The sequence below is a fragment of the Dipodomys spectabilis genome, unplaced genomic scaffold (assembly GCF_019054845.1).
Source record: "Dipodomys spectabilis isolate Male_0828 unplaced genomic scaffold, ASM1905484v1 ptg000054l, whole genome shotgun sequence".
NCBI classification, from domain to species: domain Eukaryota; kingdom Metazoa; phylum Chordata; class Mammalia; order Rodentia; family Heteromyidae; genus Dipodomys; species Dipodomys spectabilis.
The window spans coordinates 35,313,662-35,327,771 of NW_024870731.1; the positions used below are offsets into that span (position 1 = coordinate 35,313,662).

At 37.3% G+C, this 14,110-nt stretch overlaps 1 protein-coding gene across 1 annotated transcript in view; it reads left to right on the forward strand.

Moving 5' to 3' along the window:
* The window catches only part of LOC122108014 (contactin-6-like), a 253,962-nt gene that overhangs the window by 113,422 nt on the left and 126,430 nt on the right, over positions 1-14,110 (forward strand). The window contains 1 exon segment of the mRNA XM_042679950.1: positions 1,092-1,267. Within this exon segment, the coding sequence (XP_042535884.1) occupies positions 1,092-1,267 (176 nt within the window).

Below are 14,110 nucleotides of genomic sequence, written 5' to 3' on the forward strand. Positions count from 1 at the left end.
AAACTGTTTATATGACTCCACACAGTTTGCCCCCCCCCAGGAATAGATCTTATTAACTATGCTGTGTTCATAATTTAAAATATTTGAGGGTTGATTGGGTAGTAGAAGACAGGAGAAGTAAAGTTTGGCTAAAGAATGTGTGGTTGTTCGTGTGCCTTAATGATAACCAAGTGAAATTTCTCAAGCTTCTTTTTTTTTGGGGGGGGGAGGCGGTCCGTCATGGGGCCTGAACTCTAGGCCTGGGTGCTGTCCCTCAGCTCTTCAACTCAAGGCTAGCGCTCTACCACTTGAGCCACAGTGCCACTTCTGGCTTTTATTTTTTCTGCTTATGTGGTGCTGAGGAATCGAACCCAGGGCCTCATGTATGCAAGGCAAGCACTCTACCACTGAGCCACCTGCTCAGCCCTTTTTCCAAACTTCTTATGTTTGAACAGAAACATACAACTCCATTGCACCTCATGGACTAAAGGAATATTGAGAGACTTCTGGCTTCCTAAAATTAAAAACAAAAACAAAAACCTCCTCCTCAAGCTGCATTTGTTTTGCTAACATATCATTTTCGTTTGGCATTCCTCAGTGCCATTGAAATATTATCAGCATGATTAATTTTTGAAGTCACCGAATGCACAAAGTTGTCAGGCTATCCTCGCCTCGTTATCAGGCTCCAATTAGCATTGGAAGGTCTTTGTTGGCAATTTTGTGCCATTGGTAATATAACTTCCTTTGATTTCTATCTCTAACTCATTTTTGACCTTCACTTATGCAGCATCAGCTGTGAGAGTTCATGGATAGTATAGAATTTGAAAGGGCTTTAAAGGAATAAGGTGGCCAGTATTATTGGTTTTATGTTTCATTTTTATTTCTCAGTTCAAGGGTTCTGTTGCCTTTTGGTATACAATTGAATGAACTTCTTGAAGAGTACGAGAGTTTTCAAATAGCCTAATTATTGGTATCATGGAGCTCAAGGCAGTTACCTTAGAAGAATCTGGGAGCTTTTCGTTTTGTTGTTACGTTTGTAGGGATTAAAACTGCATATTAAGACAAGGAGCAATCAGTTCTCTGTGTTATAACTTCATGTCTTTCCCTTGAAGGTGGAAGCAGAATGCCACAGATATTGATTTGAACCTGAGTTATCACTACAAGTTGGAGGGGGGAAGCTTGGCTATCCGGAGCCCCCACACAGATCAAGACATTGGCACATACCAATGCCTGGCCACCAACGTTCTGGGGACCATTCTAAGTCGGAAGGCAAAACTACAGTTTGCATGTAAGTTTAGAGGGAAAAATATCTCTCCTCTGTGTGTTTCTGAAAATATAATATAATATTCATAAGTATATTATGGGGAATAGCAAGCTTTGCCAATAACCTCTTTTTGGAAAGAAATGGTTTTATGAATGTAAAAAAATTTGACTAATGTTCTTGTCTGTGGTTGACATCTGTAATCTTAGCTACTCAGGAAACTGAGATCTAAAGATTACAGTTCTAAGTCAGCCTGGGTAGAACAGTTCATGAGATTCTTATCTGCAGCTAACCACCAAAAAGCAGAAAGTAAAGAAATGGCTCCAACAGTAGAGCACCAACCTTGAGAAACAATAGAAATTAAAATAAAAAATAATTAAGGGACAGTATCCAGGCCATGAGTTCAAGTCCCAGTACTGGCACACACACACACACATTCACACCAAAGTTTTGACTGTGTAGTTTGGGGATCTATATAAGGAAACCTTTCTCTACACAGACCAAAAAGAAAAAAAAAAACAAAAACCTAGTAAAATGAAAGAAAACATCAGTGCCATTACACGAGGTAAATTATTTTTAGAAAGTCTCAAAAAGTTCCAGATATAAATAGTAAGATAACAGTTTTCTAATATAGTATTATTGGCCCTTTAATTTTTTTTTTCTTTTGCTTTGGGTATTTATGTGAAGAACCCACAGGAGAAAATCAGAGGGCAGAGGTGTCACTGGCAAAGAGGAGTGTGTTCTTCCTGGAAGGGCGATCTCATACCCATGGTGCAGTGGAGATGGAAATGAAGTGGTTGCCAAAGGCAGGCTTTATATTAACTGTAACAATGCCCAGCTGTATCACATAAATGTCATCCAAGTAATTACCTTGGTGACATTTGGGGACATTAGCCGATGAACAATAGACATACTGTTTCTTATATTCCTTATATATTGTGTTTCCAGGGACAAAAATGTTTCTTATTGGCTTCAGTGAAAGCCTTGTTGGAGAGTAATTATATCTGTGGATGTCGACAAAGCAGAAGGCTTGCGTTTCTCCTTTGTAGAGAAAGCTCCCTGCACTCTGGCACTATACCTTTGGGATCCACAGTCTTAGCTGCTACTCTTGAGGGGCTAATGGAAATGTCTGCACTGTCTTATAACTTCAAGAAATTGAATGATTTGAAATTTCATTAATAAATGTGTGCCCTAAGCCACCTTGCAAAATTACTTTAGTCATCAGAAGATACATGAATTAATAATTGTGTCTGTTTCTCCTCAAAAAGGTGATGTTGAAGGGTATTTTATGTGAGGAGTCTCATAGCCTACACACAATTCTATTTCTATTGACCATTTTAAGATTTGATCCTAAATATATGTGTATCTAGCTAGCTAGCTACATATCATCTATCTATATTATATATATAATCTATATATCATCTATATAAGATACAGTCATGTATCTTATATTAGTGTGTGTATACACGTGTGTGTTCACACATTCATTTACATGTATATGTACAAATGCACACACGTTTATACACTGAAATTGCTCTGAGTATATGCAAATTTGTACAAGTTTATACACGTGGAATAAGAAGTCAGTGGATCTAAGTAGAATATAGATGAACAGAGGTCGGTAAGTTGGTAGCATTTTTAAGATAGTAGAGATAATTAAAATTGATTTCTGCATTCCAGCTAGGAATCATAACTTGGTAAAATCGTAGAGAACAAAATATAATACATTACCTAAATGAGCAATTGCTCCAGAGGCTGAATGATTCTATCACAATAATTAATTCTCTTGTGTGTTAAGGCAATGTCCCTCGAAGATACATATAATTTGATTCCGATTTCAGAATGATAAATCTGACTCCCTGGAAAAGGAGATTCCATATAGGTTATAGTACTTATTTTCTAAATAACTCCTAAATTTCTCTAGCAATAATTATGGATTCTATCTGTTCTTGAAAACAACTGATTTTCTGTGCCTAAAAATCAAAGTATTATTCTTTACAAAATAACTTCATCTGTTTATTTCAATTAATATCCTGTCGATTTTTAACAAAAATACTCTTTAAAGTTCTCTATTTAACTTACCCTCTTGTTTGCTTTTTAAAAATCCATATAACTTAAAGAATCTCTATTTTGAACATATTCTTTCTTTGCCCAAAAGAATAAGGCAAGGTTAAAAAGTGAGAATTAAATGCCTTTATTTAGATGAATGAGAGAAATGGAAACTTTGGTCACTGATGACTTTCCTGTATCTATATCCCTCTTTCTGGAGGGATAGCTAAAGGTGTATGATTGTTGATCTTTAAAAGCATCATTATTATTCGTTTATTTGGAATGTAAAATGTCCTATATTCATGATCTTACCTTTCTCCTAGCAAGGTATAATAAAGAGTCTTTGCTCATTACACTGACAATTGAAGAAAGGACCACATATTTTACTTCTTCTGTCCTATTTTTACAGAGATGTCATATTTAAATTTTTTTCTTATTGGATCCAAGAGATAGTTGCTAGTGTGTAAACATGGAAATGATTAATCCTGAATACATGCTAACAAAACAGAAAGTTCCTGAAGTACATGGACTTCTGTATCCACATTTTGATTCCTCACCATCTCCCTCATAAAGTTCAACAGTGGTTGTTTTCCTGAAAAAGCCTTTGTTAGAATATTGATGATGGTTAGTGGATGGGGCCTGATACAGACAGAGTCTGAGTTCAACATTGCATCTCTGTCAAATGCAACATAATGAAATCTGGCCAGTTCTTAACAACATTGAACATCTAGCAAGGAATTTGTAGAATAAGACTAGAAGTAATGGCTACCACAGAGGAGAGTGATTGAATTAACTGAAAAAAAAGAAGACGTAAAATCTTCCATTCTGCGCATGGTAAGAATAATCCACCGTTCTTTCTTAAGTTTATTGTTTCTCTTAGCTTGGCCAAATGCACATTTCAATCTGCTAATGTTTCTCAAAAGAAAAATCTTCTAGTTTATACTTTGAAGATTTCTTCAGGCCAATTTCTGACTCTCTTATTTTCAAGTCTTTTGGATACGTTAGTCTATCTTACCTCTCTTGGACCATGATGGGTGGCAGATTTCGTTGCTGTTTCCATTTGCTAGATTAAAAGACCTTGCAAGATTCACTGAAATCAAGACTTTGTTCAGATATGTTTTTAGAGAACACTTTTCATCATTGTTATTATAAAGGGAAGGTACAGAGGGGTTGCAGTTACCTAAGTCAGGTAAAGAGCATAATTCTTTTGGACAATGTTGCCTTTCCCTCTTCAGTCCCTCCCAGCTTTTCCCTTCCTTCCCCACACACAGGTGTACAGTTCATTTTCAACATACTGTCTAGTGAGTACTGCTGCTGCATTTGTTCACCCTTTGTCCCTCCATTTCTATGCTCCTTTCTTACCCTCCCAAAGTCAGATAAATGAATAAACAAGAGAAAAAGAAAAGAAAAACCAATAACAATAACAAAGAAAATAACAACTTGTTTCCATTCCCTGGGATGCATTTCAATAAATATTAGTTTATATGATGTTTCCACCTAGGCATTACACCTTTGTGTTCCTTTCCTAATAGTATCCTCCTTTGGTTTCACTGTTTGCAAATGTCTAAAGTCCTGCATACTTTTTCATGTTCAAGTGAGAACACTTTTTTAAGAACACTTTTTACATAGATGCTAAAGAATTCAGAATCTGAAATCTAGACTTCTCACGTTACAATATTGAGTTCCTACCAAACCCTGCCACACAGGTCATGGAAACTTTCTTTATTCCAGTTGCAAATGGCATAATAACTTAAATGAAAACAATTAAGGTTAAGTTAAATTATGGTTTTAAACAATTATGTGTATTAAATAACAAACCATATATTTAAGACATAGGTAAACCATATAAGTAAGGTAGGTGCTGGGGTAACCTATCCAGAGTCCCCTGGATGAGTGATAAAGGTCCTGCTCTTAATACCCAGGCCTGTTCTCTCTCTGCATTTCATGGGAAGACTTTTTGGCTTAACTCCTCCCCTTATCCTATCTTCTTTCCCTACTCCCTGCTGAGAACACTACTTCCATAGATCTGATGGGCATAAATCCTTGCCTCAGGTTCTACTTTTAAGGAATTCAAATGACAGATAACTAAACATTTACTGTCAGATATTTGGTCTACTTTTTGATGGAAATCTTGGGTCCAGAAGCCTTACTCAGACAACTTCCTTAGGGTAGAATTAGAATAGAGATGTTCCAGTTCTCTCAGTTGACAAGTCATTGTTGAGGGTCATTTTGACCTTCAGAAGAATTGGACTTAGGAATAGCCTTTCATTTGTGGATTGTCCATGAAAGAGACTAATATTCCCTTTGGTAATTGATGGCTTTTGCTTGTCTGGAAGTTCAGTAATCCAGAAGCATAATCTGAATTTCTTTTTCTTTCATTTTTATTTATGTATTTATTTTCTGCTGGTCCTGGGGTTTGAACTCAAGACCTGGGTTCTATCCTTCAGAGTTATTTATTTTATTTTGGCTCAAGATTGGTGCTCTACCACTTGAGTGATAGTTCCACTTCAGGCTTTTTGGTGGTGAACTGGAGATAAGAGTCTTACTGACTTTCCTTCCCCGTCTGGCTTCAGAACTTAATCCTCAGAGCCTCAGATCCTCTTGTATAGCTTGGATTACAGGTGTGAGCCACCAGGGTCTGGCTGACTTTTTTAGACTTTGCCTTCATTGTGAATCATCTTACCATAGAACAAGACTGAAATGTATATTGTAATTTATTAAAAACTGATTATTATGTAGCATCCTCCTAAATCTTTAACCACCTATGTAATCTAGAAAATTCATTCACCTCTCTAGGCTTTTTAATTATTAGATTATAAAAGTTTTGAGGTATTAGAACTTGAAAGTTCCTTTTATTTCTTTAGTATAATATTCTGCCCTTTCAGGAAAGCCGATAGGTTCTATTGTAAACTCCCCCATTAACCCCAGGCAGATTCATTCCTTCAGTACATTGAGCAGGTGTCTAGTCACCAAATGCTCCAGTTGCCTTTCTAGAATTCTTGAATGATAAAAAAAAACATTTTGACTTTTAAAAGCATTTATAACAGCTCTGCATTCTTATCTCAAGGTCTTTGGTGCTAAAGGTTGAGTGTAGATTGAGGTTGAATGTCTTCCTTTCATACGGATGTTAATGAATTATTCTGTTCTGTGAGAGAACATCTGTCATTGCCATTTAAAATGTCATCCGTGAGAAAATGAGTTAGGTATTTTGAAGGAAACCTGTGATTCCATTTTTCTTTTTCTATTCTTAATATAGAATTCTACCAATGGGAAGAAAATAAACATTTAGGGTAAAATCTATGAATAAGACTTTTTGATCAGGTTCTGGTTCATACTTAACCACAGATCTATTTCTAACATATTTGTTCCATTGTAACAGAAGGAAAGCAGCTAGACTGGAGCTTCCTAATTGCTTATTCATTTATTCATCTGACAGCCACCTAGGAATGCGTAATTTATATGCATCAAGCACAGTTCTAGATCCAAAAGATTAAATGGAAGATTTAACCCAGAAAGCTACTGTTATATGGGAATTTGATGGTAAAATATAGAGAAGCCACATTTTGAGAGGTTGAATTGGGAGTCTTTATTAAAAAGCCAGCGACTACAAGTAGACACATGTTTCCCCAAACCTTGCAACTTTTAATATACGGTTAGAAATCTGAGCCATGAAGGTATGAGACACAAGAAAGAGTAGAAAAACAATCCCAACAAACCAGATTGACTCTAATGGGGAGCTGAAGAGAGAGACCATAGTGACCTGAGGAGAGTCAGGAGATGGAGGAGGCATGGATCAAGATGTTGTCTTGGCTGGTAGAGGTCTAAATGGGGTCATAATCAGGAGGCAGGGTCACAGGGAACTGGAGAGTTCAAAGAGTCTCCAGAGTTCAAGGTAGAGGTCTGGCAGGTCCAGTAACCTATTGTCCAAGTTCCCACCCCTGCCTGTAAGAATTCAGGCACGCCCATCACCTGGATGTGGGACTTCACCTTCATCCACCAAGAAGCCAAGATGGTGCCAGTTAGACCTAATTCCCTATAAGATGGTGCCGGTTGGACTCATATCCTCATTTCACTACTACCTGTCTCACAGAGCAGACATGTGAACCCTTAAGTGCAAAAAAAAGAAAAAAAAATAAATGTTAATGCATAGTACATACTGCGTGGCAGAGATTATTTCGTATTCCTTATATAAATTAACTCCAAAGATCCTCACGACAAACCCTCTGAGATGATCCAAATACCCATATTCTGCTGGGCAGAATGAAGCCTATAAGGTTAAACCAACCTGCCTAAACACAAATAATAAATGGCAAAGTCACTAGTCAAACCCAGGCAGTGAAGGGTAAGGTTCTCTGTTCCCACAATCCTCCTTTGGCCTCAGGAAGTATATACAATGGAGTAAGAGAAGTGATCTTCTACTCTAAGGGATTGTTATATGGGGATTTGATCATGAGATACAAAGAAGCCACATGTTGAGTGGTTGAGTCAGGAATCTTTATTAGAAAGCTGGTGACTGCAAGCAGACTCATGTCTGAAAGACTTGTAGCCTCGAATGCACTTAACACTGTTAGGAAACTGAGCCACAAGAGGAGTAAGAAAGAGCAGAAAGCAATTTCAATAAACCAGACCAACTCTAATGGAGAGTTGAAGACCAACACTGTGGTGACTTTAAGAGAGTCAGGAGGCATGAGTCATGGTGCAATGGTGACAGAGTTGGGGGGACCTGAGTAACATCATGGATAGAGGTCAGTGTCACAGGGAACTCAAGAGTTCAATGAGTCTTATGAGTTCATGGTGCAGGTCCGGCAAGCGGAGGAATCTATTGTCTAAGTCTCTGCCCCATGGGGAAGGGGGAATGAATTTTACCTTAAGAGGTTTTGAAAAGTCTCTATCATCTCCCAAGATGTCAGGATGGCACCAGTTAAAACCAGTATCCATATTTCAAGATGAGGGTCCAGAGTGGAAGGGAAGCTTTTAAATTTGGTGCATAGGAGAAAAGACAAAGAGAGCTTACAAAAGCAACAGGGCTTTAATTGAGTCTTGAAATACTATTTTTGGGTCAAAACAGAGAAATGAGGCAAAGAAGGCCATTGAAATCGAATATAGAGAAGAGGCAAAATCCATGTGTGGCCAAAGCTATGTACTGACAAAACTATAGGAAGGGCAACATGGAAACAGGAATGCAATGCTGGCTTTAAGAAATGGCTGGTATTTGAGGTTGCGGCTGAAAAATAATTTGAAAGCTGTTCAAAAATAAAAGGCCCTTGTATCCAAGGTTGATCAGTAAACAGTGTGTTAGCTGAGTGATACTGTGAGATCCCAAAGTAGCAAAGAGAAATCCATTGGAGTATACAATGCTGTGGACAGAGGCAAACTGCCTGAGTCACATTATGTTCTACAACCAGTATGACACTGTGGGCAAGTATTCACTTGCCCACTTGACACTTACATGTCAAATGAGGTGGTCATTTTTGTCTACTTTGTATCAGTCCATAAGGGGATACAACACTTTATTTTCTTGTGGGTGCTGGTACTGAGTCTTCAACTTGATACCATATGCTCTGGCTTGGCTTTTTTCTAGGCAAGTCTGCCACTCTACCACTTAAACCACCCTTCCATTTCCAGTTTTGGCTAGTTGGAGATAAGAGTTTCACTGACTTTTCTCCCCAAACTGGCTTAGAACCATAATTTTCAGATTTCAGCCTCCTTCGAAGCAAGTATTATAGATAGGCATGAGCCATCAGTGTCCAGTTGACCCAACTCTTACCACCTAAAGTATAGTGGGAACTGAGAGATTATTAGGAGATGAATATCAGGAGTTACTTAGGGGCCTGGCCATGCAATGTGTAGTCGAAGGTCTGTATTTCAACTTGTATCCTCAGGGCAAAAGAAACTTAGAATGATGTTATGGATTTTGAAGATGTTTACAAAAGGCTGTTTGATGCCATATAATTTTTTCTTCAGATGTGTTAGGCTGATACTTTTAGTACTACTAATATTTAAACTACTGTGGTCATATTTATGAGTGATCTAAAGCTCTGTTTTTATAACATATGTGATGAGGACAAAGAATTCTTGCACCACAGTTCAGGATGGATTTTTAGTGTTCAAGGTGAAAATGCAATAATAATGCATTTTAAAGGATTATAAACATGTAGACATTTACAATCATCGTAATTTTTTCCAAAAGAATGCAAACCATTTATACCTTTTAGGCCATTCATTTCTATTCTAAACCTGTAAGCTATTCTAAGTCATGTTTTACAGATGGAGAAATTCAATGTGATAAAAACTACTTTATTTGCCCAAGGTCATACAAACTACAGTAGATATAGAATTTCTCCACTCAAAATGTTTTTTTACATATATTTATTTTGTAGATAAAGAAAAATCAAATATAATCCTTTTAAATGAAAAAATCACATTCAGGGCTAAGTGTGATGGCATATGTGCTGGTTTGAGGCTTGTCCCAGACAAAAGTAGGAGATTATATCTGAAAAATGATTAAAAATAAAAACTAAAGTGAAAAAGAAGTTGAGGCCTAGCAAGTACTAGGACCTGAGTGGCCAAACCCCAATCCTCCCCACAAAATGAAAAGAGAAAGGAAAAAGAAAAAAAATGCAAGAAAACAATAGTAGTATAACAAAATAGATTGTTATATGGGAGTTCAATGGCTAGATACAGAGAAGACACATTTTGAGAGGTTGAACTGGAAGTGTTTATTACAAAGCTGGTGACTACAGGTGGACTTCTGTCTCAAAGATTGCTTAACACTTAGAAAATAGAGCCATATGAGTAGTAAAGCAAAGAAAGAGCAGAAAAACAATCCCAACAAAACAGATCAACTCCAATGGAGAGCCTAAGTTGGATGCCATGGTGACTTGAGGAAATCCAGAGACATGAGGCATGGTGTCCTGGTGCCCAAGGTGGGCAGAGCCTACATAGGATCCTGGTCAGGGGGCAGGGTCACGGTGAGCTAGAGAGCCTAGGAAGTTCATGGCACAGGACTGGCAATAACTTAAGTCCAAGTCCCCACCTTTGCCTCTAGGAGGCCCCCCAATCACCTGTGGGTGAGACTAGATCTTCGTTCACCAAGAAGACAAAATGGCGCCAGTGAAACCCAAATCTCTATTATCCACCATGTGGCCAAGATGGCACCTGTTAGAGCCAATAGACTCATTTCAATATATGTCCTAATATCAAGACTTTGGCTCCTTGAAGAGAATTTCTAAAGACTTTTCATAATTGAAAATGGTGTCTATTTTTATTCCATTTCCTAGTCAAGGTCTTTGCAAACAGGAGGAAAAATATCCCTCATATTTAAAAGAATAAAATGGCAGCAAGAAGTTCCAAAAGTCATTAAAATGCTTTAATATATAAGAAATTCAGAGACTTGCCTATGATCCTGACAGTTTGGTGATAACGTTGCATTTACATCTGGAAAAAGAAATTAAGACCCAGGAAGAGAACTTTATAAAATAGCACTTAAAAATGCTTTTGGAACATGTAAAGACTCTGATAATTGTGAAGTATGTATTAAGTGGGTAATGCAGATCTAATTATAAATGAAAATGCTAAATGCCTTTCAACCTTTTAATATATCAGAAAAGAGCTAGCTAAACAAGACACTTGAAGGAATTTTTTTCTCTAATTTCTAAAATTAAAAAAGTTGATAAGTTAATATTTTTTATTATCATGTTGAAATAGCACTTAGCCATGTTGCAATAGATTTAATGTTCTGAATTTGTGTTAACAAAATAATAGCATAACCTCCAAATGGTATATCAAGGGGAAAACTTTGCTTTTAAAAATAATTCAGTCTTAAACAAATAGGCTCTAAGCGGTTGCATAAAGTACACCAAGCCACTATTATTTTTATCTGAAAAATCAACAGGAAGGTAGATTATCCATTGCTGTTGCCTCAATTTTCCCATCATCACTGCTGGAAATCTATTTATGTATCTTATCAAAAATGATACATTTTTGGAACTCAGCCTTTTCCCAGTGCCTTCCTCTACTTTATTCAGCAAGATCTAATCTTTTCCCTCTATTTAAATAAAACTGCATATTCAAGCTACACAGGCCAAGAGTCATGGTAGGAGAGGAAAATATAAGAAAGTAAAGGATCCAATCTAGCAAACCTAGAGATTCTGCTTTGCAAACCTGAAAAAGAAACACACTCTAAATGTGGTTTTTGATTACTTTTATACGCCTTGACAAATGGTTTTAAGGAATTTATGTGCATAGTCCACATAGATTCAGCTTTATGTACTTGATAGAACTGGCTAAAATTACAACAAAACCTATTTACAATTCAAGATCACATAGAAGATTTTCTGTTTTTCTTTTTTTGTATGTTTAGCCAATATTTTATAAAAAGAAAAATATAAATGGATGTTTAGGAAGAAAATACAAATAATAAAGAACTTGAAATCCCCAGACATGTTCCTTCCATTTTAAGTTATTGACATTCTACAATTCCCAAGAAGTGTAATGAATATCCAAAAAGTACATAAGGACAGTAGAAGCTCATTCACCATTACCAAATGAAGCCCATGAAAGGAACACTTCAGATGTCACAGTGGCATCTTTTTGTACCACCTTCCTCTTACAACTTTCTGCTTCTTCTTCCATAAGTTGACACATATCATGATGTACAAATCTAAAGTTTAATATGTGACTTATTGAATTCATATAAATTAAAATCATTTATTATATGTTTCTTGATGTCTGACTTTCCAGTCAAATCTTGGTAAGATTTATCTGTGATATTTTAAGTTGTTATAGTTCAGTCTTTCTCATTTCTGAATCATTTATTGCATAAATATGCTATTTTTAATATATATTGTCTGCTGTTACTAGAAATTTGAGTTATTTCTAAGGGCAAAAATGTACCCAATTACACATTGTTATATAGGAATTCAATCACAACAAACAGAAAAGCCACATTTTTGAGAAGTTGAATTGAGAGTCTTTATTAGAAAGCCAGCAACTGCAGGTGGACATATGTCCCTGGAAAATTTGTGGCCTCGAATATACTTAACACTGTTAGAAAACTGAGCAAAGAGAGTAGGAGAGTAGAGAAAGAGCAGAAAAACAATTCCAGAAAACCAGATCAACTCCAATGGAGAGCTGAAGTGGGGCTCCAAGGTGACCCGAGGAGAGCCAGGAGACACAAGACATAGTGAAACATGGCGGCTGAACTGGTCAGGGCCTAAATAGAGTCCTGGTCAGGCAGCAGGGTCACAGTGAGCTTTAGAGTCTCACAATGTCAAGGCACAGAACTGGCAGGTCCTGTAACCTATTTTCCCAGTCCCCACCCTTGCCTCTAGGAATTCAGGCACACCCATCACCTGAGGGTGGGACTTCACTTTCATCCACCAAGAAGACAAATTGGTGCCAGTAAAACTCTCTATCATCCACCAAGTTGCCAGAATGGCACCAGTTAGACCCAATATCCATATATATCCATATATCTCTTTCTTTCTTTCTTTCTTTCTTTCTGTCTTTCTTTCTTTCTTTCTTTCTTTCTTTCTTTCTTTCTTTCTGTCTTTCTTTCTTTCTTTCTTTCTTTCTTTCTTTCTTTCTTTCTTTCTTCCTTTCTTCCTTTCTTTCTTTCTTTCTTTCTTTCTTCCTTTCTTTCTTTCTTTCTTTCTTTGTATCTATCTGGAAGAGCATCAATCCCAGGGGACCATGCAGAGGCGGGCAGGCACAGGAGAAAGATTATAAGGTTTATTAGAGAACCCATATCACCGCCAAGAGAGGGAGCACATGGCCTCCATCCCCATCCAGGTAGCAAGAGGGTCTGGGGGATAGGAAGTGAGGAAGATGGGAGTTCAGGTGGGTCTGGGTGGAGAGAGGGAAGGGCCAGCTGTGTGGAGGGAACTCCAGGAATGGGAGGGGGCCCTGGTGTGGGTGGCTGAGGACCAAAGGTGAGCATAATACTAACAATATCAAACATATATTTTGGAACATTTCACCATTATTTCTCTTTTGTATACCTGAAAAAACAGAATTACCAGGCAGTGTGGTATGCATGTGAACAAACTCAAAAGACAAACTCAACAGACTCAAAAGGCCTATGATGATCCCACCTGTAATCCAAGCCCTCAGGATGCAGAGACAGGCAACAGGATCACAAATTGGAGGCTAAGCTTGGGATACATAGACATAGGGGATTCTACCTAAATAAACAACAAAGAAATAAAGAAAAAAATCAATAGTAAACTGTTGTCTATTATTATTTTGTTTTCTTACCATCATGTTTTGATCTGTAATCTTAAAACAATAACCCTAAAATGTTTGTTCATTGTTCTTTTGTGCAGTCCTAGGGCTAGAACTCTGGGCTTGGGCATTTTCCCTGAGCTTCTTTTGCTCAAGGTTGAGCCACATCTCTACTTCTGGCTCTTTTGGTAGTGTATTGGAGTCTCTCAGACTTTCCTGTTCCAGCTAGCTTCAAACCATGATGCTCAGATCTCAGCCTCCTGAATAGCCAGGATTACAGGTGTGAACCACAGCTCCCAGCTATGAAATGTTTTTAAATTAAGAAACAGTTATAGATAATGATAAGCCAGATGGAAATTAATAAATATTTTGACTAAATAATTACTCCAAAATTTGAGGATCTGGCTAGATAGTTGAAATGTATTGCTTGTGTGCTTATCACAGAAAATGTTCTACATTTTTTTAATGACACTTGACATAATTAGTAGGAACTGAGCCATGAGAGCAGGACAGGAGAGAAAGAGCAGAAAAACAATTCCAACAATCCAGATAAAGTCCAATGGAGTGCTGAAGTAGGACACCATGGTAACTAGAGGA